This window comes from Quercus suber, unplaced genomic scaffold, assembly GCF_002906115.3.
Source record: "Quercus suber isolate HL8 unplaced genomic scaffold, Cork oak 2.0 scaffold_33, whole genome shotgun sequence".
NCBI lineage: Eukaryota > Viridiplantae > Streptophyta > Magnoliopsida > Fagales > Fagaceae > Quercus > Quercus suber.
The window spans coordinates 357,772-380,778 of NW_027069498.1; the positions used below are offsets into that span (position 1 = coordinate 357,772).

General features: G+C 33.3%; 2 protein-coding genes across 6 annotated transcripts; both read left to right on the forward strand.

Moving 5' to 3' along the window:
• The first annotated feature begins 4,052 nt into the window (after positions 1-4,052).
• On the forward strand, positions 4,053-11,118 carry LOC112019265 (mitochondrial ATP-independent inner membrane protease subunit 2). Of its 4 annotated transcripts, none has more exons than XM_024051802.2 (6): positions 4,053-4,266; positions 4,934-5,106; positions 7,904-8,087; positions 10,204-10,313; positions 10,403-10,518; positions 10,653-11,118. In XM_024051802.2, exons 1-5 carry the CDS (start codon positions 4,195-4,197, stop codon positions 10,482-10,484), a joined length of 621 nt encoding a protein of 206 aa, XP_023907570.1. In that variant the 5' UTR covers positions 4,053-4,194; the 3' UTR covers positions 10,485-10,518; positions 10,653-11,118. The 4 variants fall into 4 exon arrangements, with proteins under 4 accessions (XP_023907570.1, XP_023907569.1, XP_023907568.1 ...); XM_024051801.2 differs by having other exon boundaries at positions 10,403-10,514; XM_024051800.2 differs by having other exon boundaries at positions 10,403-11,118.
• A 2,307-nt stretch (positions 11,119-13,425) lies between these two features.
• Positions 13,426-16,701, forward strand: LOC112019281 (rho-N domain-containing protein 1, chloroplastic). Of its 2 annotated transcripts, none has more exons than XM_024051820.2 (2): positions 13,426-13,590; positions 15,266-16,701. In XM_024051820.2, exons 1-2 carry the CDS (start codon positions 13,551-13,553, stop codon positions 16,408-16,410), a joined length of 1,185 nt encoding a protein of 394 aa, XP_023907588.1. In that variant the 5' UTR covers positions 13,426-13,550; the 3' UTR covers positions 16,411-16,701. The 2 variants fall into 2 exon arrangements, with proteins under 2 accessions (XP_023907588.1, XP_023907589.1); XM_024051821.2 differs by having other exon boundaries at positions 13,427-13,590; positions 15,284-16,701.
• Positions 16,702-23,007: the final 6,306 nt, after the last annotated feature.

Here is a 23,007-nt window from a genome sequence, read left to right on the forward strand (position 1 = left end):
CTAAATCAATAGCACCCAAATTCATCATGAAATCTTTGAGGCAATTAGCTGAGATTTCTGCTACTATTCTCCCACCACATTTTTCCCTAGCCCGTTTTATGCAGTTAAAATCCCCAATCACAACCCAGGGTCCTGAAAAGGTAGCCACCATGTTGTCAAGCAAAACCCAAAAATTCTTCTTTTTAGACCGTTGGTACGGACCATAGATGGCAAAAAGAAGACAAGGAGCTTCAAGGGGGTCCGAATACACCAAAGCAACTATCATATTCTTATAAGAGAAAACCACTTCTAAATCCACACCCATTCTCCAAAAAAGAGCAAGACCACCAGATTTCCCAACTGAATCAACACACCAAGAATCTACAAACTTTAATCTATCACAAATTCTTTTTACCTTTGGAGTTCAATGAAATTTAAAGGCATGAGACCCATGAACAAAGGCACAAAACATATTTTAAAATATGAAAAAATATAATTGTGCGTTTGGTATATGTGTGTGTGTGTGTGTGTGTGTTTTTTTTTTTTGTTTTTGTTTTTTTTTTTTATTTTATTTTTTAATGATGAAAAGAATACTATTTTATTTAAGAAGAGAGAAAAGGAAAGAAAAAAAGAAGAGAGAATGACAATGTGGTGGGCCTGTGGGATAAAGAGAGAGAAAAAAAAAAGTTTGGTCTTGTTAATGGATCCTACAATTTTCAACTTACTTACAAAACTGTCATTCAACAACTTTACTTGAAAATTAAAAACTAGCATGAATGAGTTTTCAATATACATGTTTTAAACACCCTAAATTAAGAATTGTAACTCAAGTATTCTTGATAAAAAAACTCCTACCAAACATACATTTCTTTTTGGAGTATACAATTTTTAGTGCTTAAACACTGAAAACTATTGTTTGAGCCCGCATACTAAACAGGCATCCTTCTAGTATCAACAGAGAACTTAGACCCGTGACCCAAGCACATGGGTTACTCATTCATCATATTTTATTGAGTAATGCTATCTCCAAATCTTTAGGTCCTCTGTTTTTGTGTCAATTTTCCATTGTTGACAAAATTAAGCAGATTAAATATATGGATTCATAACAGGACAAGGCTCAAGAAAGAGAAGAAAAGTTCATGGTTCAAACTACAGCCCAAACTGCTAAAAAAAATATGGGAAAATTACATTTGCCTCATATGTTTCCTGCCTCTCAAGGACACTCTTTTAAGTTCCATGGGCAGAGTCAGCGGTGCAAAAGTTCCAACTTCCCTCATAACTTCCATGGGCTTTAAAATTTTCTACCACTTATTCCATAACATTTGTATGTACTGTGTTTGTTAAATTTGTGTTTGAATGCTCAACCTCTCCTCTTATATACAAGAAGTAGAGTACATAACTGAAGGTAAAAACAAAGTATCCACAGCAGATTAGATGTCTTGTTGTAGAGTTCTACCCAAATTTTCTTGGGGACTTCAAATAGTCATTTTGGTGAGAAAAAACTTATATATATAGTGTCTTATTAGTTGTTGGTTAACCAAATAAAAAACAAAAATGTTACGAACACAATATTTTCATAGCAATTTTACAACAAATTCTAAGTAGTAATCTTCTAAAAAATAAAAATAAAAATAAATCTAAATGATAAGATGTTACTGACTATTACTTATAGACAAAAACATAATTTTAGTTGTGAATCTAGATTATAATCAATAACAACTTTTTTTTTTTTTTTAGAGAGTCCGCTCTTGATGCTCTTGATGATAGCTTTTTATTATTAAACCAAGACACCAATAAGTTTTTTGGTATAGGCGGCAATTGAATCTCAGATCTCTTATACAACTATCAAAGACTTTACTAATTGAGCTAACTGAAACCTAATAATCAATAACAACTTGATAACTAAAATTTATTGCAAAATTGTTATGAAAATATTGTGCTGATGAAACTAAATTTATGCAAAGAGATATCGCAAAACAATGAATCAAGCAGTTTATTTTTACCTTAAATGGTAATGAGTACTTGATTTTTTTTTTTTTTTTTTTTAAGAGAGTTTCAACCTATGGTATTTGTTCTTAATTATAACTTTTTATTATCAGATCAAGACACTAATCAATTTTTGTTATAAGTGAAGATTGAACCCCATAACTCTTATTTAACTGTCAAAGACTTTAATGATTGAACTAAGTTGAACCCATGAACGATATATGAGGCACCTGATATAGATATGTTGTTTGTTCAGTTCTTGAAGAAGTGGGCACTTTAAACATTATTGTAATAAATGTCACTAATAAAAGTACTGGTTTTAAAGCCACACACGTAGAAGCTAATGAGATTATCAAAAAAAGAAAAAAGAAAAAAACGTAGAAGCTAATGAAAGAAGGCCTTTGGCCGCATAAGCCTATATTCGGAAGAAACTGTGAACTTTCACTTTAGTTTATTATACTTGCTTCTTTTTTTTTTTGCTGAATGATAAATTATACTTGCTTTGGTGTTATATTAATCAAAATTCAACATTATGGATCAAATATGGGTACCAAAAATCTAGTTCTATTACTATGGTCACTTACATTATGATATATTTTCCTATGAGTGAGTTCGGACCCAAAAGAATTTTATTCATTTTTTGAAAATAACTTTATTAGCATATAATTCGGAGTAAATTACAACTTATCCACTTTTAAATTGACTGAAATTAAAGTTGCTTAGATCTAGTTTGAAACTTAATATTTTACCTATATGAGGTCTTTTCTATTAAGGCTTCCGTAGCCCACATCTCCATTTGCTGTTAAAATAACACTTTTTTTAACTAAAACGAAACATAAATTGAATCAAACACTCACCTTAAACAAAATCTTTCCCGAGAGCTCACTCCTTCGATATGAATTCTACTTGCTTTGGTATTATATTAATCATATTTCGGCATTATTGTTACCAAAAGAAATCTAATTCTATTACTGTTGTTACTTACATTGGATATATTTTCCTACGAGTGTGTTCGGGCCCAAAAGAATTTTATTTAATTTATTCATTTTAAAAAAAATAATTTTATTAGCATAGAATTTAAAAAGAAAAAACGTTTAATGTGGTTCACTTATAAAATTTACGGAACATACATAAAATGGAAAATTTTTTTTTAGAATATTAGTTTGTGGTTACGTAAGGTGGTTTTAAATCGTATCTTTTCAAAGCGTAATTTTTTAAACATTTTGTCAAGTAATTTTATTTTTTTTCAAACAGGATCATTTAAATTTTGTTTTTGAAATGTTGAAAAATAAGATATAATGGAAGGCAAAACACTCACATAGTGAGTGTATAATATAAGGTGTAAAATTTACACAGTTTTATTTAAAGATCCATATAAGTTAATGTTTAAAAGTGTAAATTTACAAGTTTGTTATAATAACCGTGTAATTTACACTAACTTTTTTTTTTTAAAATAAAATGATAACTGTGTAATTTACACTATTTCCAAATAAGTTATTTTTTTATTTATTTTTTTTACATATCTCGAAAATGAAGGAAAAAAGTAGATGATTGTTATGTGTGAAGAAAGATAAATATTTAAAAAAATAAAGAAATTTTTTTTTTAATGAAATGTAGTTTAAAATAGATAAATTGATGTGAGGTGTTTTAAAAAGTAAAAAAGTAAAATAGAAAGAGTAGATTCTTATCCTAAAATAAATATAAAATTTTGCATGAGCTTATGCGAATGTTAGGCAGTAACAATAGTTAACAAAATGACTAATATCGCTCATATTTAAATTTGAGGAACTAATAGAAATCACTTTAAATTTAAAGAACCAATTGCACTTATAATTTCGTCTTAAATTTTGTTTAGCTAATTGAATGTCATGCAAGAGAGAGTTAAAAAAAAAATCATTGATGAAAGGCATTTTCTTACCTTCTTAAGCCAAACAAATTTGAGACTATTTTTTTTTTTTGATGGAAATTTGAGACTATTTTATCATTAATTTAAAAAAAAAATAAAAAAACTTATGGATAAGAATAGGACCAAATTAAGAAAGAGTAAAATATATGCTGAAATTATAAAAATAGTGGAAATGGGTGAGATCGAAAAAAAAATATCCGAGAAATTTAAAGGGTTTTAGAAATCCCCTCAAAGCTGAAACCAGTACCGATACAACTATTAAGAAAAAGTAGTATTGTAAACTAAAACCACAACAACATTAAACACTGAAGGGTCTCTCTGCGATGGTTTCCCTATCAACTTGGTTCCGATACATAGCTCACAAGCTCGAGTACTCCGTCTCTCTTAGCTGGAAGGTCCTTCACTTCTTACACACACTCTCTGCCCATTTATCATTTTTATGTTTTGTAATACTCATGGGTTTTGTTGATTTTTGTGTATTTCATATCCTAGATTGTTGTCCTCTCCTTGTAATTGACATTTTTTTTTTCCTGTTGATTTTGCATCTGGGTTTTTTTGGTCATGGGGTTTTGCCGTTTTGGTCTAAATGGCAAATGGGTTTTCTGGGATATGCTTGAATAATCAATTTTTAAGCTTTTTTTATGTGCCAGCTTTCTTAGGTTGTTTAAAATGTTTATATAAAAGAAGTGTTAGTCTAATAAATCTAAGATGAAAAATAGAAGGGGATGGCTCTTAGGATTTTTAGCTTATAGATGAAATAGTTGCCTTAGGAGTTTAGGGGATGCACAAAAAAGATGAATTGTGTATTTGAGGTGTACTTCTTAGGAGATCTAAGGCTCAAGTCCGAAAGTGTGGCATCTTCATTTTGTTTGAGGCTTGCCTCATTGTATAATCCTGAAAAGCATAAGCTTTTTAGGATTATTGTAGGGGAATAATTGTTTCAACTAAATAGAGGTTATACATGGTTAAGTAATGCTTAATTTTCTTCTTGGATATACTGCACTTGTTTTACCTTTTTTTTTTCTACTGCAAAATTATGATCACATTTGCAATGTGATACAGAGCTATAAAAGAGGTCAAATTACCGACAGAGAAATGGGTGACGCTGTTTGGAAGAATCTATTTCAGGGAAAGTTGACATACTTGCACTGGAATAAGGGAGAGGAAATGGCCCCTACTATTGGTCCACAAGGGGGAACTCTTCTGGTCCGGAAATTACCAGCTGCAGATCCCACGTAATTTACTCTTCTTTTACTGAAGTGATCTCTTTTTCTGTTCTTTTTGCAGCTTAAATTTCCTAGTTCTGGCGTTGACATATTTGGACCATTCTGGTGATCAAGTATATATATTTTTCTTCTGAATATACTTTACAAACTTTAAATTCTGTGTCATGACTTATAATCTTATCCTAAGTTTAATGAGTTTTTGATCCCATATATGACCTTCATAGTAGGCATTTCATATGTTTGCCATTTGTGGGGGTTTAAAATGTGGATTTGTGAATGTGATTTCATAATGTCTGAATGTAAATGGTTCATAACGTATTAAACGACAAGTATTAAGTTTGTTTTTTCTTTGTCCTATATTGACTGTCAATTCATAAAGTTAAAGCAATTAAATTTTCCAATTTCTCTAGTTACTCTTCAAATAAATTTAAAATCATAAAATAGAGCAACTGAAATCTAGTTGGCTTTAATTCATGAGAGAAATTTATCTTGTATATAATAGTTTTGATTGGAACAATTATAGTGGGATTTTGTTTGGGGTGGAATTAGGAGGGAGGAAAAGGTACACTTCGTGGATTGGCAAACTGCATGCATGTCGATAGGTAAAAGAGGATTGGATATTTGTAAGTTAATTGCATTTAATCAGGTGCTATTGGGGAGGTGACGATGGAGGTTCACTAAGGAGAATGAACATTCTTGGAAAAGGAGTTCAGAAGGCCATTCAAGTGAGTGGAATTCTTGTGCAGATTGATTGGGTTTTGGGTTGGAGATGGCAGAAAAATCAGATTTTGGCATGATACTTGGTATGCAGACTCTAACCTGGCATCTTTATTTCCGGAATTATATCAGATTGTTTCACATAAAAATGCTAATGTAAAAGAGTATGTGGAGGTGATAGATGGCAGAGTTCATTGGAATGCAACGCTTGTCAGGTCTGCTTAGGATTGGATACTAGTGTCATTTTATACTCTTTTGAGATGCTATAGTCTACTTGGATTAATATGAATTCAGAGCATCAGGTGGTTAGGAAATTAAATAAAGACATTTGTTTGAGCTTTCGTTTGTACTATGAAGCATTAAGAGGGAGTGTTGTTTCGGATATCCCTTGCCAGGAAATTTGGAGGGCAAAGGCTCCCCTGAAGGTGGCTTTCTTCATATAGATGGCTTCATTGGGAATGATTCTTACAATAGACAACCTCGTGAGAAGTGGTATGCTCATAGTAAATCGACGTGTAATGTGTAAACATGATGGGGAAGCATGTTGATCATTTGCTTTTGCATTGTACAATAGTGAGGGAGTTATGGAGTTTATTTTTTGTTTTTTTTTTTTGTTGTAAAATGGGTGATGCCTAAAGCAGTGAGAAGGGTTCTTTGTTGCTGGTGCCGAACTAGGGTCTGGAATATAGCTCCATTGTTTTTGATGTGGTAGATAAGGAGAAGAGGATTAGAAAGACATTTGAAAGGCTATATTTGAATACTGAGAGGTTGATATCTCAATTTATTGGGACCCTTTTCTATTGGATACCCTTGGATGGGTGTAGACCATTGAATATGTGTGATTTTAGATTCTTTGTACCCTTAATTGTTGGAATATTTAGGAGTATATGATTGGTATATTCCATTTTATCCCTATTGTTCTTTTTTGTAATCTTTAATATCAATACAATTGAGTAGTTATCAAAAAATTTATTGTAAAACACTATTACATAGATGGCGTGGTCAACATTATTAGAGCCTCCTCAAATATTTTTCTTTCCAAACTTGACACCCAATTTGGGTTGGGGTATGTTGTTTTTTGATTCTAGCTTTTTCATTTTGTTTTGTGTCCTGCAAATGATAAGTTGACAATGGAGGTGCTCATTGTTTGTGCTTCCCTCTGTGGGACGATAGTCAATGTGGAGATGGTATATGTGTTCCTAATTGTAAACCACATTGAATTAGATCATATATTTCTAGGGACTTGTTAGCTGTCGCCCGTAAGTATATGAGTGAAAGGAGACCTGCTTCTCTTTCGAAAGCAGTTTTTTGGAAAATTCAAGAGATACAATTCTGGAATTCTTTTAAAAGTTTTAGTAAAATATATGGGGAAAGAGACAGAAATTTCATCATAGTTATAGGGAGAATTATCAATTGAATAAGTGTGTGAAACCTTACTTTTTTAGGATGATACTTTTGGATTTATCTCGTTAAGAAAACCTTTGTTTGTCACTCAGAAGATTCATACTGAGAAACAGTTGGTACACTCACTAGTTTGTTGAATTAGCTTGTAGATGAAAGCCCAGCATGTAAGACTTATATCGAACTTCAGAAAGTCGATTGGCTTCTCAATCTGAAATGGAGAAGAGTTTTTTCCTAATAGAGATCTACCCCAGGTTCAGATGCTCTTTTTTCAGATTGCTTGAGAAAGTATGATTATGTTGTAATGACTCTATTTAGCAAATGCTATGTGTTTTATAGATTAATGTGGATTTGGTTAAGTTCGTAGCTTTTCATATGTTGGTAAGAAAGTTGGATTTTGTTGTTGAGTCCAATAGTTTTCGTGATGAATCTTCCTTGTTGTACATGATATGATTTTTATTAATAAATATGCTTGTAAGCATGACCTTGGAAACATAAAATGTAGAAGCCAAGGAAAAAAATAAAACGCAGAAGCTAAGAAATAATAGCTTTCATTTCAGTTCCAGAATGCTGCCATCCTTTGTTCACACGCTTTAGTATTGTTTTGATATCACATTTGTTGTGTAGTATCTTGATATCTCTTGTTTGACTCACAACTTGATTTACAGCATGCATGTTTCATTGACAGGCGTGTTTTTGTTGGAGATGTGGTGGTGGTGAAGGACCCCAAGAAATCAGATGACTATCTAGTCAGAAGATTGGCTGCTATTGAAGGGTACGAAATGATCTCTAAGGATGAAAAAGATGAGCCTTTTATTCTTGACAAGGATGAGTGCTGGGTCTTGGCTGACAATGAGAACTTAAAGCCCAAGGTAATATAACTTTCTTATCCAATATTCATTCAGCCAAATTGTTTGGTTTGTCTAATGGATTACCCCACTTCTTTCTACATAGTATGCATTTTGGAAAAGCAAATCAGCTGAGAGAAATTACTGTGCTCCCAAACAGCAAGTAAAGTATTAATAGATATTTCCACAAATCCAATTTCAGTGTTTCTTCTTTCAAATTAGCCAATGAACTCTAGGTCAAATAGCACCTCAAGGGTTCAAGTGATAGCCCAATGGTAATGGCATCCTTTGTGGTGCCCCATGTCTATGGTTTTAAACACCCCCCCCCCCCCCCCTTCTTTCCGTACTATCTACCTATCTCCAAAATAAAAAAGAAAATTGCACCTTCTCCCTTGTGGAGGGTGAACTTGTGTATAACTTACCAATAAAAATAAGTTGAGTAAATTACGCCAATCTCTCCCTTGAGATTTCACAACACGACACTCCCTCCAATCTATTGAGGAAATGACAGTCAAACCCTAAAACCATTATTTGACCTAACTTTGTTAAATAGGCATTCCATTTTTCTTTTTGGATTAACCTATCATTTGTTAAATATAACATTCCATTTTTACTTAAATACACTTTTCCTATCAAAAATATAACATTCCTATTTTACCCTTAAGTTATTGATGAAATCACTATTTGACACTTCGTTTTTTTTTTTTTTTTTTTTTTTTGAACTCCCACAATGAATTCACTACTTTACCCCTAAAAAGATACCAAAATCCCCATATTTCCCTTGAGTTATCAGTAAAATCCCTAGATTTTCCTTTTCGAATTTTCTTTTTCCTCATCCGCTCTCTCCTCCTAGATGCCGCTTCCATCTTTTCCTTCCTTCAATTGAAGAATGACCACATGTTGCAGCTTAGAGGTTTGATTCAAATATGAAGACCAATTACGAGAAGGCTCTTTCTCAAGCATGTTTTTGATCGAGTTCTTGGGCCACTGGCTGAGGCTAAGACCATTGTGGTCCTTGCTTCTGGCATTCGCTTCTTGGGAGCAATGGCCACGAACTTGGTGTTTGTGTTGGTGGTTTGTTTTGGGATTGAAATTTGAAGTAAGGCCTGCACGGGTAGAGGGAAATTTTGGTTGGGAGAGAAATCAGAGAAAAAATCTCTTAAAATAAAAAATCTCAAGTGGTTGGAGGTTTTGAAGAGTCAAGGACTCATTGGCCATGATATGAGGGGATTCCGAATGCATAATCCATTACCTTTCTCTAATTGAAGCCTGTTTTCACAAGTCTTCCATAACCAATTTCCAAGTCAACTACTGTGTTAATTAGAGAAACTATATATCATATAATGAATACAGAAGTAAAAGATGTTTTGAATTAATAGATTTGTGGTTATGATCATTGTCTTTGCTGATGATCAAGAATGTTGGGATGGATTTTGTATTGCTGTTGTCTTTGCTCTCGCACCTCATTCTGGTTCATTTGTCCGGAGAAGAAAATAAATCCCCTTTCTGTCTCTTTTGTTAACGACATTAGAGAAGAGAACATGGACCCAAATTTATTTATATTCAGTTGCTCAATTTCTTGGCTAGCAAACAGGGAATAAATGAAAGAAAGAAATAATAATAAATAAAAGATAGTAAATTTCAGTTACACCAAATTTTTAATAAATGTAGGAATCTTTTTACTTATTAAAAAAAAAAATGTAGGAATCTTTTAAAATATGCTCTATTCTGTTAGAGTTTTAGAATGTTAGAGGGCAAGGACTAATATGTTACGTTTATGACCTGTACTTAATAAAATACAAAAATTATAGTATATTTACTTTGTTGTATTCTTCTGGTCTCAATACAACAAGATTTTTTTGTAAATGACAGCACCCTCTAGTTTTAGGAGTTTCCACTTCTGGATCCAGTCCAGCGTTACCCATCTAGCATCATGCTAAACTTACAAATTCAGTTATTCCTTTTTCACTAATTTCTTCATTTTTTTATAATTCTTTTCCTCTGTGAGAATTGTGTGCCATAGAGTGGTGAGGATAAATTATTATATAAAGCATATGTTGATGATTGATTCTTGAAATTCCTTGGCATGAACGGATAATTTGTTTCTTTCCTTTTTGTCTTCCCTTTTATCCTCTAATAGCAGGAAGCCAAGGACAGTCGAACGTTTGGTCCAGTTCCCATGACAGATATTGTTGGTAGAGTAATATATTGCCTGCGAACAGCTGTGGATCATGGCCCTGTGCAGAACAGGTGAGCTGCTTCTCAAGTTCATTTTACTTTACCCATTTTTATCTTATGGTAGAAAATGTCCCGGTGACAGAAATTTTTGTGTTCCTCAGTCATTTCAGTATGAAAAAGGATTCACCAGTGTTAGAAGTCGAACTTGATGTTGATGAGATGGCAAAAAATCATAAAGCCTAAATGTGCCCACAGAAAGCATTGACTTGGTTTGTATGTATTGCTCTTGCCTCCCCATTTTCCTATTGGATTACTTTTCATCCATTTTGTTTGAACTACAAAGGAAAAATAAAAGAGGGGATTTTTAAACGTTCATCGAATTGTGGTGTATTTATGGTTATCCTTGACCAGGTGTGCTAATCGGGCAATCTGGTCTTTCTTCCCTACTCAGCATATGAAGCAGCCTGTACCGAATTTTGAGTTTCAGCTGTATTTAACTTTGCATTGGAACAGTATTCTAGTCTTAAAATCTAGCCAAAAGGGCAAAAAGGAATCAATCTTGTTGCTGTTCTGGATGCTTATATTGGGATACTCTTCGCTTGCATTTAGTTGCCTGTGAGCTTGCTGTTGTCAAGTGTTGGAAGAATAACATCTGATTCCGAAAACTGTTCCTATTTTTCACCCCACCTGCTGGCCATACTTGGGCATGTTTTAACATGTGCTTTTTATGCTCCAAAATTACTGTGATACTCATCTTGAGAGGTTCAGTTTTTCATTTCTGTTATTGCTCTGCTATAAGATGTAATACCCTAATCACTGCTCTAACGGCTCTGTTGGTCAATCTATTTCAAAAACATGCTTTAAAATGTTCACCAAATCCTATTTTACTATGTTTTTCCGAACAAACTTTTGACAAAAGAAGGAAAAAAAAAAAAAAAAAAACACCATCGATTGAACCTTGATTAAGTGAACCCTTCAAGCTTTGCTGCCTAAGCCATTTCGAGGTCATCTTCTTTGTTTTCCTTCTCTTTTCTTCCCGTGGGATATATAGTACAAACGAAACAAGCCAAAGGTAAAAGGCCAATAACAAACGAATAAAAAGGAAGGCAAACTCATAGCAACAAAAACAAGTACTACTTGCCTTCGGGCCTTGTGATATCACTTGCATTTATAAAAAAAATAAGTTAGATTTTGTGTTTGCCATGGTCCTCGTCGTGGTTAGCACCACTTCCAAAGCAGGATTAGGATTTTTTGGGATGCCTTTGACTGTCCAATGAATAATTTGGTCTCGAGATGGTTGATTTCATTTGTTTGCTGCTACTATAGGTCTGCTTGGATACCGCTTATTACTGAAAACTTAAAACTGAAAACACTGTAGCAAAATTATTTTTAAATGTATGAAGAGTACCGTACGATCTAGTTTTAAAGAAAAAAGTTGCTGAATATGGTACTTGTGGGTTCTATAAACAGTGCACGAAACTTACAGGAAAAAATGCTTTTGCTGGGAAGCGTGTTTTAAAGGAGGCTATGGCAATCGCTCTTGTTTTCTTTTCCTGAGTTAAGGAAATTTCATCATAAAATTCATCAAATCTAAATCATTTCTAACTAGATGGCCATAACCGTATGTTTTTGTTCTACTTTATTACTGTTATTATTTTTTTTTATCAAAGTGTAAGCGAGAGAATTCAACCTCCGGATCTTAACTCAATGGAGGGAGTGAATTGAATTATGGCTACATTTTTACGTGGCATGAAAATATTCTTCCAAAATCATTAAAAGGAATTTTACATTGTGAAGTCCCCAAAAAAACAAAATTGTCCCAAGTTTATTAGAACTTATGTGTTGTATTACATGCCATGGTTATCTGACAATCTATGTGCAATATTGATAGTATTCTTGTACGCATAATCAAATGTTATATATTATCTGCAAAGGTAGTTTAGTTAGTGGTAGGAAGCTCTCATATACAGCTCAAAACACTATTCAAAGTAAATATTTTTTGGGGGTTCAACCAGTCAAAGTAAAATTGTAGGCAAATGTTGCTAGTATTTCAAATTCAAATTATTCAAATATGATCAAAAGAAAGGGAAAAATAAGAAGAAGAAAGGACGGGAAGAATACAATCCCAGGACATTCAACTCAAACTTGAAACAAACCAAACACATTGCTGTCTCAAAATAATGAGCGTACCTTTTACACACTCTTCCTCCCAAACCGAATCAAAGTGAAGCATACTCGGTTGAATCAAGTATGTGTCAATATTTAGTGTCATATATTCTGTTCCTAGTTAGTATCAAGTTTGAATATAGGAAGAGAGTTATGTTAGGTTGACGGCTAATATAAAATTTAGTCACTTTTATTATAAATAAATTCATTTTTTGCATTTCATAAATGAGCTCACTAAATCAATCCAAGAGTAATAAGTTCCTTAGTGTATACTTTTTGTAAATGATATGACAAAATGTCCAAATTCTATTCTAAGTTGAAATGAAGTTTTGCCTTAAATGCTCGAAACACCTCAGTACAGCTTTGTATTTGAGCAGATACATAACAAGGGATTTTGTGTACCAAGATATGGTAAATACTAATCGGTGTAGAATGAAATTTAAAACATTAGGTGATATCATTTTAGTGAATGAAACTAGATGTATAGTTAATGTCAAATTAGAAATTAGAAATTTGATAAGATGCTTTAAAGTTTAAAAGATTTTTAATATTTAGGACTAAAATAGAATACATGGAATGTATGTCTATAATTTATAAAAGTGGAGACAAAAATGAAGGGGTTTAAGACTTTATTATGGTCAAGACATACCAAAAAACAAAAGTTTTTGATATTTTGGATTACTAATTAACAAAAGATTGAAAGATTTAAAAAAAAAATTTGTTGCAACACACAATGATTATAACCAAATTTTTTATTAATTCTTGTTCGGACTTCGGTATTGGTAAAAAATTTTGTGCCTCTAAATTAATTGCTCTCATAAACATCATTCAAGTTTATTTCTTTGGTTTTTTACTAGGAAAATGTTGCTAGTCCAGCACACAACCCGAACCCGAAACTTGCCCGACACATTGCCGCTTCAAAAGTCAAAATAACAAGCCCACTAATTTTTGCCCATTATTGCCCCAAACCAAACTACATATTACCCAGCGAGTCCCTTATCAATGGCTATATAAAATTTGCAAACAAAAACCTTGTATAAACTGAGAAAAACCAAACACACTTTCTGACACGCTACCATAAAATGCAAAACCGCCATTGAACTCTCACTCACTCACTCACTCACTCTTTAAGCTCTGTATGCAATGTCTCAAGTAGTCCACCTTCTCTCCAAGAACGTTCCAGGTACTCTCTTATTCGTTGCGCTTTACGCTCTGTTTGGTTCCTCTGAAAAACTCAGTGGGTGCCCCGTTATCCCTTTTTCTCTTTTTCCCATTTCTTCTTTTTCGTAGAAACTGTTTTCCCAGCAACCAAACAGAGCTTTAGGGTTTCGAGTATAGTTGAGCCCAAATGTGCAAAGTTGTACTTTTAAAAAAAAAAAAAAAAGCTTAGCTTCCTTTGATGGTTCTGCTTGTGCACATTGGTCAAGAAGATTTTGTTGCTCATGTTGCTTGCTGTTTCTCACTTCTCCCTTTTGCTTTTTGAGATTTTGAACCTTATTTGCATTTTCTTTATCAACCTTTTTCCAATGGGTATTCGTAGTTTGGCTGGTTATTTGAGTGTTACTCTTGCTTTTGTTTGTGTGTAGTCTGTGCATCAGTGTATGTATATGGATGTTTTGTTATTGCCGTTGAAATGGATCTTGATTCTACTTATTTCAGGGTATTGTTATTGTTTGGATAATTTATTGGAAATTAAATATCCCATTTGTGTGTTGTTGTGAATTTCTTTTTAGTAATGCCTACAATCTGTTCGTTGAAATGCCTTTTTGGGGGTCTTGAATGTAGGTAACAATGTTATACACACACACACACACGGTGATGGTGGTGATTTATTGTTTAAGTTTGCATTTTTATTCTTGCTGGTTGGTTAAGCCATAAGTTTCTACTGGAATTTACTGGTTGGTGAAGTTAAGTTCGAATTTCACTCTGGTTGAGCCAGGAGCTTCTGTAACTTTATGACCATAGTTCTCAAACATGTATACCACTTGTCTCGTCTGTTGAGCAGAACACCAGTCTCTGAAGTTACTTTTCTGTACTTTTTCTGATTAGTTGAACTTGAGTTTTGAATTTCTAACAAGAAGTCAGCCTTGACACTTCTCTTCTTCATCTTCTTCTCCTTCTCTCTAGATTGACCTGAGCAGTGTTATTATTTTTTGGGTGGTGGACTGAGGGTAAGAAATTGATTTGAGAGCAGTGAATCTCTGCAGGTTTAATAAGTTTATCTGGACTAGATGCTTATGCTTTTGTATGGTACGTGGCACAAGTGGTTGGTTGGTGCTTCAAGCACTAAATATCCTCTGATAGTATTAGACTTGACACTTATGCCTTTTTATTGTGGCACAAGCGGTTAATTGGTGCTTTAAGCACTCAATATCCTCAGATAGTGTTAGTTTTTTGTTTTTTTTTTTTAATAGTTTGATCCTCTCACAACATTATTTGTGTTTATGTGCTAGTGGCACAAGCGGTTAATTGGTGCTTTAAGCACTCAATATCCTCAGATAGTGTTAGTTTTTTTTTTTTTTTTTTTTTAATAGTTTGATCCTCTCACAACATTATTTGTGTTTATGTGCTAGTAGGCAAATTTGATTTTCGTGCTTTTGATATGTGTGTTCATGCTTATTTAAGTTGTTTTCTGAACTTTGTGGACATGTTATTTAATTACCATGTTTATAAGGAAATGTATAGGAGTGAAAACCAGCTCCAACCATTGAAAAAGTGTTTCAATAGTTGTAATTTGAACGTTTTTGTTACGTGTGGGCACATCAGATGTCTAAGGGCTGTATGCATATGTGATGAGCTAAAAACAAGGAAAGCTTCTCAAACTGTTATTTTTGACATTTTTTAATAAATATACATAGATCTTGGCTTTCTTGCAGGTTGTGGAGTGGTAGAAGGTGGATGTCTCCCTTGTTCAGGAGTTTCTGGAAGAGCAACCACTGTATCTCCTTCTTCTCTTATTGACTGTAGGTTCCATTCACAGTTCAAGATTGGATCATTGAAATGTGCTTCAAAGGGAGTAGCTTTTGTCTGCCAAGCAAATTCTGGCGGTCATAGGAGAAACCCAGACTTTTCAAGACAAAACAGGCGCAGTTTCTCCAGAAACAGGAACAGACAAAATGAAGAGAGAGAGGGCTTTGTCAACCTCGATGAATCTGATATGTTATCTTCGAAGAATGGACCACTACTCTCTCTCTCCAGTACTCCTAAATTTAATGCAACTGCAACACCTGGACCTAGGGAGAAGGAGATTGTTGAGCTATTTAGAAAGGTCCAGGCTCAACTTCGAGAGAGAGCTGCAACCAAAGAAGAAAAGAAGATTGAAGCCTTGCAAGGTCAAGGCAAAGAGAGTGAGACTGTGGATTCGCTCCTGAAGTTATTAAGGAAACACTCAGCCGAGCAAAGCAAGAGAAGTAGTGGGATCAATGACAGCAACAAAGACTTTATTTTGGACCAACCAGCACAGAATGACCCATACAACGAAGGAAAAAGTTCAAGCTTTGATAATTCAAATAGCAGTTTGAAGGATGAGGAACAAGAACGTAATGCCTCTCCCTCAAGTAGGCCTCCATCAAATTTCCAACGCAAGTCTCCTGTTCCTCGTGTAAAATACCAACCCATTTATTCTGGTGAGGACACTATCATGCCCCAAGTGAATTTGAGTGAGAAGAGTGAGGAGAATCAGGTTGAGAGTGACCTAAAGACTGAACAAGAGTCAGTGCTGGAGCTTGAACCTGAGCCTGAGCCTGAGCCTGAGTCTGAGCCCGAGCCCGTTGTCACTTTTCCAGATGTTCAGCTTGCAACATTGTCAGAGGTTGAGCCTTCAGATACTGATGAACCTTGTAATAATGAGAATGTAGATAAGCAGCTGATAAGTGAACATGTGGATTTGAGTGCATTGAAGCTAACGGAATTGAGGGCACTTGCAAAGACTCGTGGCATAAAAGGGTATTCGAAGATGAAGAAGAGCGAGCTTGTGGAGTTACTAAGTGGGAGTTTGGTATGATCCATCTTGCACGAGAGAAGCAAAAACAAGAAACTTTTTTTTATAAGTGCTTCTTTTTGTTTTGATATTATTATACATTTCTGATCAGTTTGTTTTGCACTTCTTCCCTTTCAATCCTTCTTTGGATTCTGGGGACTTTGATTAGTTGTGAAGCTACCCTTCCATTTCCTAGGTTCTTTATTGATCGGTCATTGGTGTCCATGATGAGATAGTTGTTGACTTGTGTCTCTTTGATCGGTTAGTTTTTTGTTGAAAAATGCTTCAGATTCAATTATCCTGTGTTTCTGCTTTTACGGGTTAGATCATTTTCGTATTGGGAATTCTTTGGATTCTGATCTGCAAGTTCATTTTTTTTACACATTTGCTGGCAAAGATAATATGTTTTGCTTGTTTCATTCGTGATACTAAATATACTATCACCTAAATCGGTCTTATAAGCACAACCTAGTTGGTTTGGTTTGGTACCTCCCTCCACGTAAGTGCTTGGGAGAGCAAGGGGTGTGAGTTTAAGCTGTAAAGATATAGTTTTATGTAAGTATTTCTAACAATTTAAATATATTAGGTAAATATTTCTAACCATTTAAAAAAAAAAAATTAAGTCTTATCAAATTAGAATTAGCACGTTAAAGATATATTACTTTGAGCTTTCCAAAAAGAAAATCGTAGCTACCAAGTCTCAAATAAGAATTAAATTATTTAGAGGAAGTATATGTTTGTACTATAAAAAAAAAATTTGGGTTTGGTTAGTGAGTACTATTAGGGTATTTGCTAATTGATCATTTTAGAAAAAAATTTATATCACTTTCATGGGAAATATAAAATACTATCAAAAGTTAGTTACTTTTTTCTTTTCTCATTATAAATTTTTAAAAATATTTCCTAAATCAATGCTCTTATTAGTTAACTTTTTTCAAGTAATTTTAATTGTTAAGGCAAAAGAATGGTTATTTATTGGCGTACAGTCACATGTAAAGCTAGAAAGAATGACACGCGACTTGGTATGCATAACATGTATTAATTTGCTAACCTTCCCACTTGCCTTGGTGAAATATGTCATGTGTAAGACACTTGTCCAACATATGAGAGGATTGGAAGAAACTTGTTAATAATACTAGTCTTTGAGCACATGCTTACGTGCGTGCTAAGAGGCTTTTTTTTTTTTGGTAAAGGTTAATAATTTGCATCTATTATAATTTGGGATTACTACATTTTTCAATCACAAAAAAAACCTAAGGGTGTGATGAAAAAAATATTTCACTCGCAAATGCATAACACTCATCACACCCCTAGGTTTTTTTGTGATTGAAAAATGTAGTAATCACAATTATAATGGATGCAAATTATTCAACTTTACCAAATAAAAAAAATAGAAGAGTTTTTGAGCACGCACTCACGCTAAGAGGCTAGTGTTAATAATTTGCTAAATTTAAGGATATGGATGGGAAGTTATAGTAATAGTTTTTTAATAAGAGTGTTTTTTTTTTCCTTTAAATTAAAAATAAATAAGAAGATATTTGAAAAATAAACAAACAAACAAACAAACGTAAGATCTTGGAGCAAGGAAGGAAAATTCTATTAAAAAAATTGAAAACGTTTAACCAAAAGAGTGGTCCTATTTATCACAAAAATAATGTGGTCCTATTTTATTGTCAATGTTTTAGTTGGAGTTAAAAGGAGTAGTTTTACTAAATTATTCTTTAGTTTTGTCTCTACTTAAATCTAGGAAAATATGGGTATTTTGGAACCAAAAAAAAAAAATTCAGTCCAAATAGAGAAAACCTCTTAAATAGTAGTATAGATAATTTGGGATTACTACAATTTTTCAATTACAAAAAAATCTAGGGGTGTGATGAAAAAAATATTTCACCCACAAATGCATAACACTCGTCACACCCCTAGGTTTTTTTATGATTGAAAAATATAGTAATCACAATTATAATATATGCAAATTATTCACCTTAACCAAATAAAAAAAAAAAAAAAGAGTTTTTGAGCAAGTGTTCATGCTAAGAGGCTACTGTTAATAATTTGTTAAATTTAAGGGTGTGGATGGGAAGTTACAGTAATAGTTTTTTTTTTCCTTTAAATTCAAAATAAATAAGAAGATATTTGAAAAAAAAAAAAAAAACATGAGATCTTGGAGCAAGGAAAGCAAATTCTATTAAAAAAAATTGAAAACGTTTAACCAAAAGAATGGTCCTATTTATCACAAAAAAAAAAAAAATGTGGTCTATTTTTATTTTATTGGCAATGTTTTAGTAAGAGTTTTTGTCCCTACTTAAATTTAGGAAAATATGGGTATTTTGGAACAAAAAAAAAAAAAAAAAGAGTTTTTGAGCAAGTGTTCATGCTAAGAGGCTACTGTTAATAATTTGTTAAATTTAAGGGTGTGGATGGGAAGTTACAGTAATAGTTTTTTTTTTCCTTTAAATTCAAAATAAATAAGAAGATATTTGAAAAAAAAAAAAAAAACATGAGATCTTGGAGCAAGGAAAGCAAATTCTATTAAAAAAAATTGAAAACGTTTAACCAAAAGAATGGTCCTATTTATCACAAAAAAAAAAAAAATGTGGTCTATTTTTATTTTATTGGCAATGTTTTAGTAAGAGTTTTTGTCCCTACTTAAATTTAGGAAAATATGGGTATTTTGGAACAAAAAAAAAAAAAAAAAATCCAGTCCAAACAGAGAAAACCTCTAAAATAATAGTATAGATAACAAAGTAGAAGACACTTGGCATTACATGGAAGGTATGGTAGGCAATTGGATTGCTAGAAATAACCCATCGCTCCTTAGCTTTGTGAGGTAGTAATGGGCCAGAAATTAATTACCATCCATGCCTTCAAATTTGGTATTCATCTCCCACGGGACAACACACTTGATTGTTATACATTTTAATATTCTGATTGGGCTTGTTGTCCTCTTACTTGTCGCTCCACGATGGTTATGGAGTTTTCTTTCTCGCTCTAGTATAGAGGCAAAGTATCGAGATATGGTTACTGCCACTCTTGAAGTCACTTGGATCTCCTTTAAAATACGTGACCTTGGTATCACTTTACGTACTCTGGCTACTCTCTTTTGTGACAACACCAGTGCCTTATACAAGTCGGTTAGCCTGGTTTTTCATGCACATACTAAGTTTGCTCGAGGTGATCTTGTCACTAAGTTCGTTTGTACCTCTCATCAGCTTGATGATGTTTACTACGCCACTTCCTTGTGATCGATTTCAAACTCTTCTATCCAAGTTGGGACTTTTGTCTCCTTGACAAGTCAGTAATACACAAAAGAGAAGGATAACAGAGCAATAAATATGAAAATCACACAAAATCCTCCTACCGTTACTCATAATTAGCACCAAATTTGGGTCTTATACTGTTACTCATGGAAAATTATTGAATACTCCATAAGTACAATAAATGTGTGTTAGGGTTTGTGTCCTAAAATTCAATTTATTGGCATGTTATAAATAATTAAATTATTTAATTATATGAGACTATTTATAAATGAACTAATGAGACATTATCATAATCCTTGAGATGCATTGTATGTGATTTAGTTACAAAAGATATAAACCACAAGTTCCTTGTAAACTTAAAATATAGTTCGTAGTCGGTGATGAAATTGGACGTTTCATCTGCGAAAACTATAATATATTAACTAAGATGGTTTATCTTGATCATGGAAGTGGAGACTTCTAGTTGATGTGTTGATATGTCTTAAGTGCATAAGACATATTGAACTGGACTGCTGTGAGATTAATTATTCAATTAACAATTGTTACCTGAATAATTAATCTCACGACTTCTATTTTCATAGACTCTTAATCCTAAGAGAATAGTGAACTCGATCATGAAATGTAAGTTACTTTGATATATTAGGAGTGGGATTTAGATTAACGATAAAAACCTAAGTATGTTGGGTAACCACATGTAGTGTTGAGGGAATACATATTCTCAAGATGGAATCCATAATCTCTTTCTATAGAGACACAGAGTATCCCTTTGAAATAAATTTAACGAAACTGGTTATTCAGGGCTAGCCACTTTAGTAAGAGTTACTAAAGTTTATATATTATGAAATTAGATTTCATAAATATGAATAACTAGAAGATTAAACAGGGTACTTAAGGAATAAAATAGTTGTTTACAAAGTGACAATTTATTATGATTTTGTTTACTATGAATATTTCATGGAGGGGTCGAATGCTATCATATTAGAGTTTTGGGAAATAATTTATTAATAAGGCCTAGAGTGCAATTATATTTCCATAGTGGTACTTGTTATATAATTAATGGTAACTTTGGGCTTGTTAAGAGTTGACAAATAAGTTTGAAACCCATTAGAGCTAGAGCCTTATTAGTCCATTTGGTCCCATTCCAAACTACACACTTTAGCCCAAAAGGCTAACCTAATTAGGTAATCAGTTATTTATTTATGGGTCATGTTAACGAGTGCTCTCAGAGCATTTGTTAATAATTTATTTTAGGAAAGTTTTGATATCACTTTTATGGAAAATGAAAAAAATTGTCAAAATATTAATTATTATTTTTTTCATTTCCTATAAAAATTTTCTTTAAATGGATTATTAACCAGTGCCCTAAGGACACTCATTAGCATTTCCCTTTATTTAAGAAGAGTTATTAAATAAAGTAATTGCCAAGTAGTTAAAATGTATGTATGATTAAAAGGAAGAGAAAAAAGTTTTTCTCTATAGAATCTTGGAAATACACTTTTCTAAAGGAAAATCAATGTACACAAGAACTGATTGAGAGACCACTCATGTTGGGCACCATATGGAATTGGGATGAAGATTAAATGTATTTTCAAGTCTTGTTTTTGAATTTTACTGCACCAAGGTACGCTTTCGCTTCTTTGTACTAGAATTCAAGGTTACATGTCATCTATCATGAATGAAGTAGATCATTCTGTTGCTTCCGCTATGGTTTTTGTATGAGATGCAAAATCAGTTTTTCCAACAATTGATATCAAAGCCAGGTTTTCAAAATCATGATTGTATAGCATGTGATTGGATTTTAAAATAAAAGAAAAACAGTTTCTTGATGTTTACTCATGTTTTGATATTTTGAACCCACATGCCATTTATTATATGAGAGATATACCTGTTCTTGTTAATCAAAGTGTGGCTCATAATAATGTCGTCAAGAGATAAATGGCATCGGTTCTTAAAATTTTAAAATAAAACTGAAATAAACGTCAAGCGTGAACTTTTGTTATGCACCGCTTGGATATCATTGGTAGTTGGGAGTAGTTATTGAATTTCATTCAATAACTATTAGTTGATGCTGTCAATGCATATCTTAGCTTGATATATTTAACATATTCCATGTTTTGTTAGTCTTTGTAATAGGGATGAATACATTAACCTATATTGCTAAAATTGATGAGTTTTTTTTTTTTTTTTTTAGAATCAAGTCTTGAATTTCATTTAACTAAATCAACCATGGGTTAACAATACAGAATAGAGGTGTGGAGGAACATCCTCCATCCACACCTTTAAACTTGCGACATGTCGTGCATGTTTTGCAAAGTTATAAGTAATAGAATTGCCAAGTCTATGAATGTGGGAAAATGAAATATAGTTGACATCTATTGTGGTTTTGGCTGTAGCTAGGATGTGACCAAAGGGAGCTAGTGAATCTTCCTTGCTTTGTAGTGCTTTTATTATCAATTATAAATCCCCTTCTAATATGCCATTGCCATAGCTTCAACTAGGTCCGAAGAGAAAAGGGAGTTGAATCTGCTCTAATAGAGAGGCCAGCACCTATCCAAAGCCATCCTGAATAACTACTCCTAGACCTGCCTTATTTATGTCCTTGAATGTTGCCTTATCAAAGTTAATTTTCACATAGCCATCAGGTAGAGGGTGCCATGCAACTCGGGTTGGTGGGGTGACCCTCTGAGCTCTTTGAGCGCTACTTGCTTGTTGGTAGTCGATTAAGGATTATTGGGAAGTTAGAAGTACCTGGGAGATGGGGTGATCTTCGTTGCTCACTCTCAATTGGTTCCTACGAAACCAAATGTTCCACATGATGACCACCATTAATTCCACCTTGCTACATGTATTTGAGACATAGAGAAGCAAGTCCTTTATATTTGCAAATGAGCTAGCTTGGCGGAATGAAAATTTTGGTATGGCGTCCCAGATTGGAGAAAGTTTGGAGCACTCCCAAATTGCATGTAAGACCGATTCTTCAGCTTGCCCATAGTGATCACATGTGTCTTCACTGAAAATTTTCCTCCTCTTCAGGTTTTTCTTCACTGGAATAGCATCCCTGCTTGACCTCCATACAAAATATTTGATTTTTTTTGAGACATTAAGACCCCAAATCGGCTTCCACAACTCACTGTTGTGATCTGAGTGACAAGGAACCTGATTGTGGAGCTTTTCCTTTGCTAAGAATTTGTAACCTGACTTGACAGTATATGTGCCCGATGCATTGAAAGGCCATGTGAGTGTGTCTGCAACAAAGGTAGTGCATAAGGGAATACTCTTTATCAAGCTTACCTCCTGAGTGTTGAACAGATCGTGTATGAGACAATCATCCCAGCTGTGTGCCACTGGATCTATGAGGTCTTGG

Coding starts and splice junctions, on each gene's coding strand:
- LOC112019265 (XM_024051800.2), top strand. CDS start 4,195: ATGGTTTCCCTATCAACTTGGTTCCGATACATAGCTCACAAGCTCGAG. Junction 4,267..4,933: donor CCGTCTCTCTTAGCTGGAAG/GTCCTTCACTTC, acceptor AATGTGATACAG/AGCTATAAAAGAGGTCAAAT. Junction 5,107..7,903: donor TTACCAGCTGCAGATCCCAC/GTAATTTACTCT, acceptor TTTCATTGACAG/GCGTGTTTTTGTTGGAGATG.
- LOC112019281 (XM_024051820.2), top strand. CDS start 13,551: ATGTCTCAAGTAGTCCACCTTCTCTCCAAGAACGTTCCAG. Junction 13,591..15,265: donor TCTCTCCAAGAACGTTCCAG/GTACTCTCTTAT, acceptor AAATATACATAG/ATCTTGGCTTTCTTGCAGGT.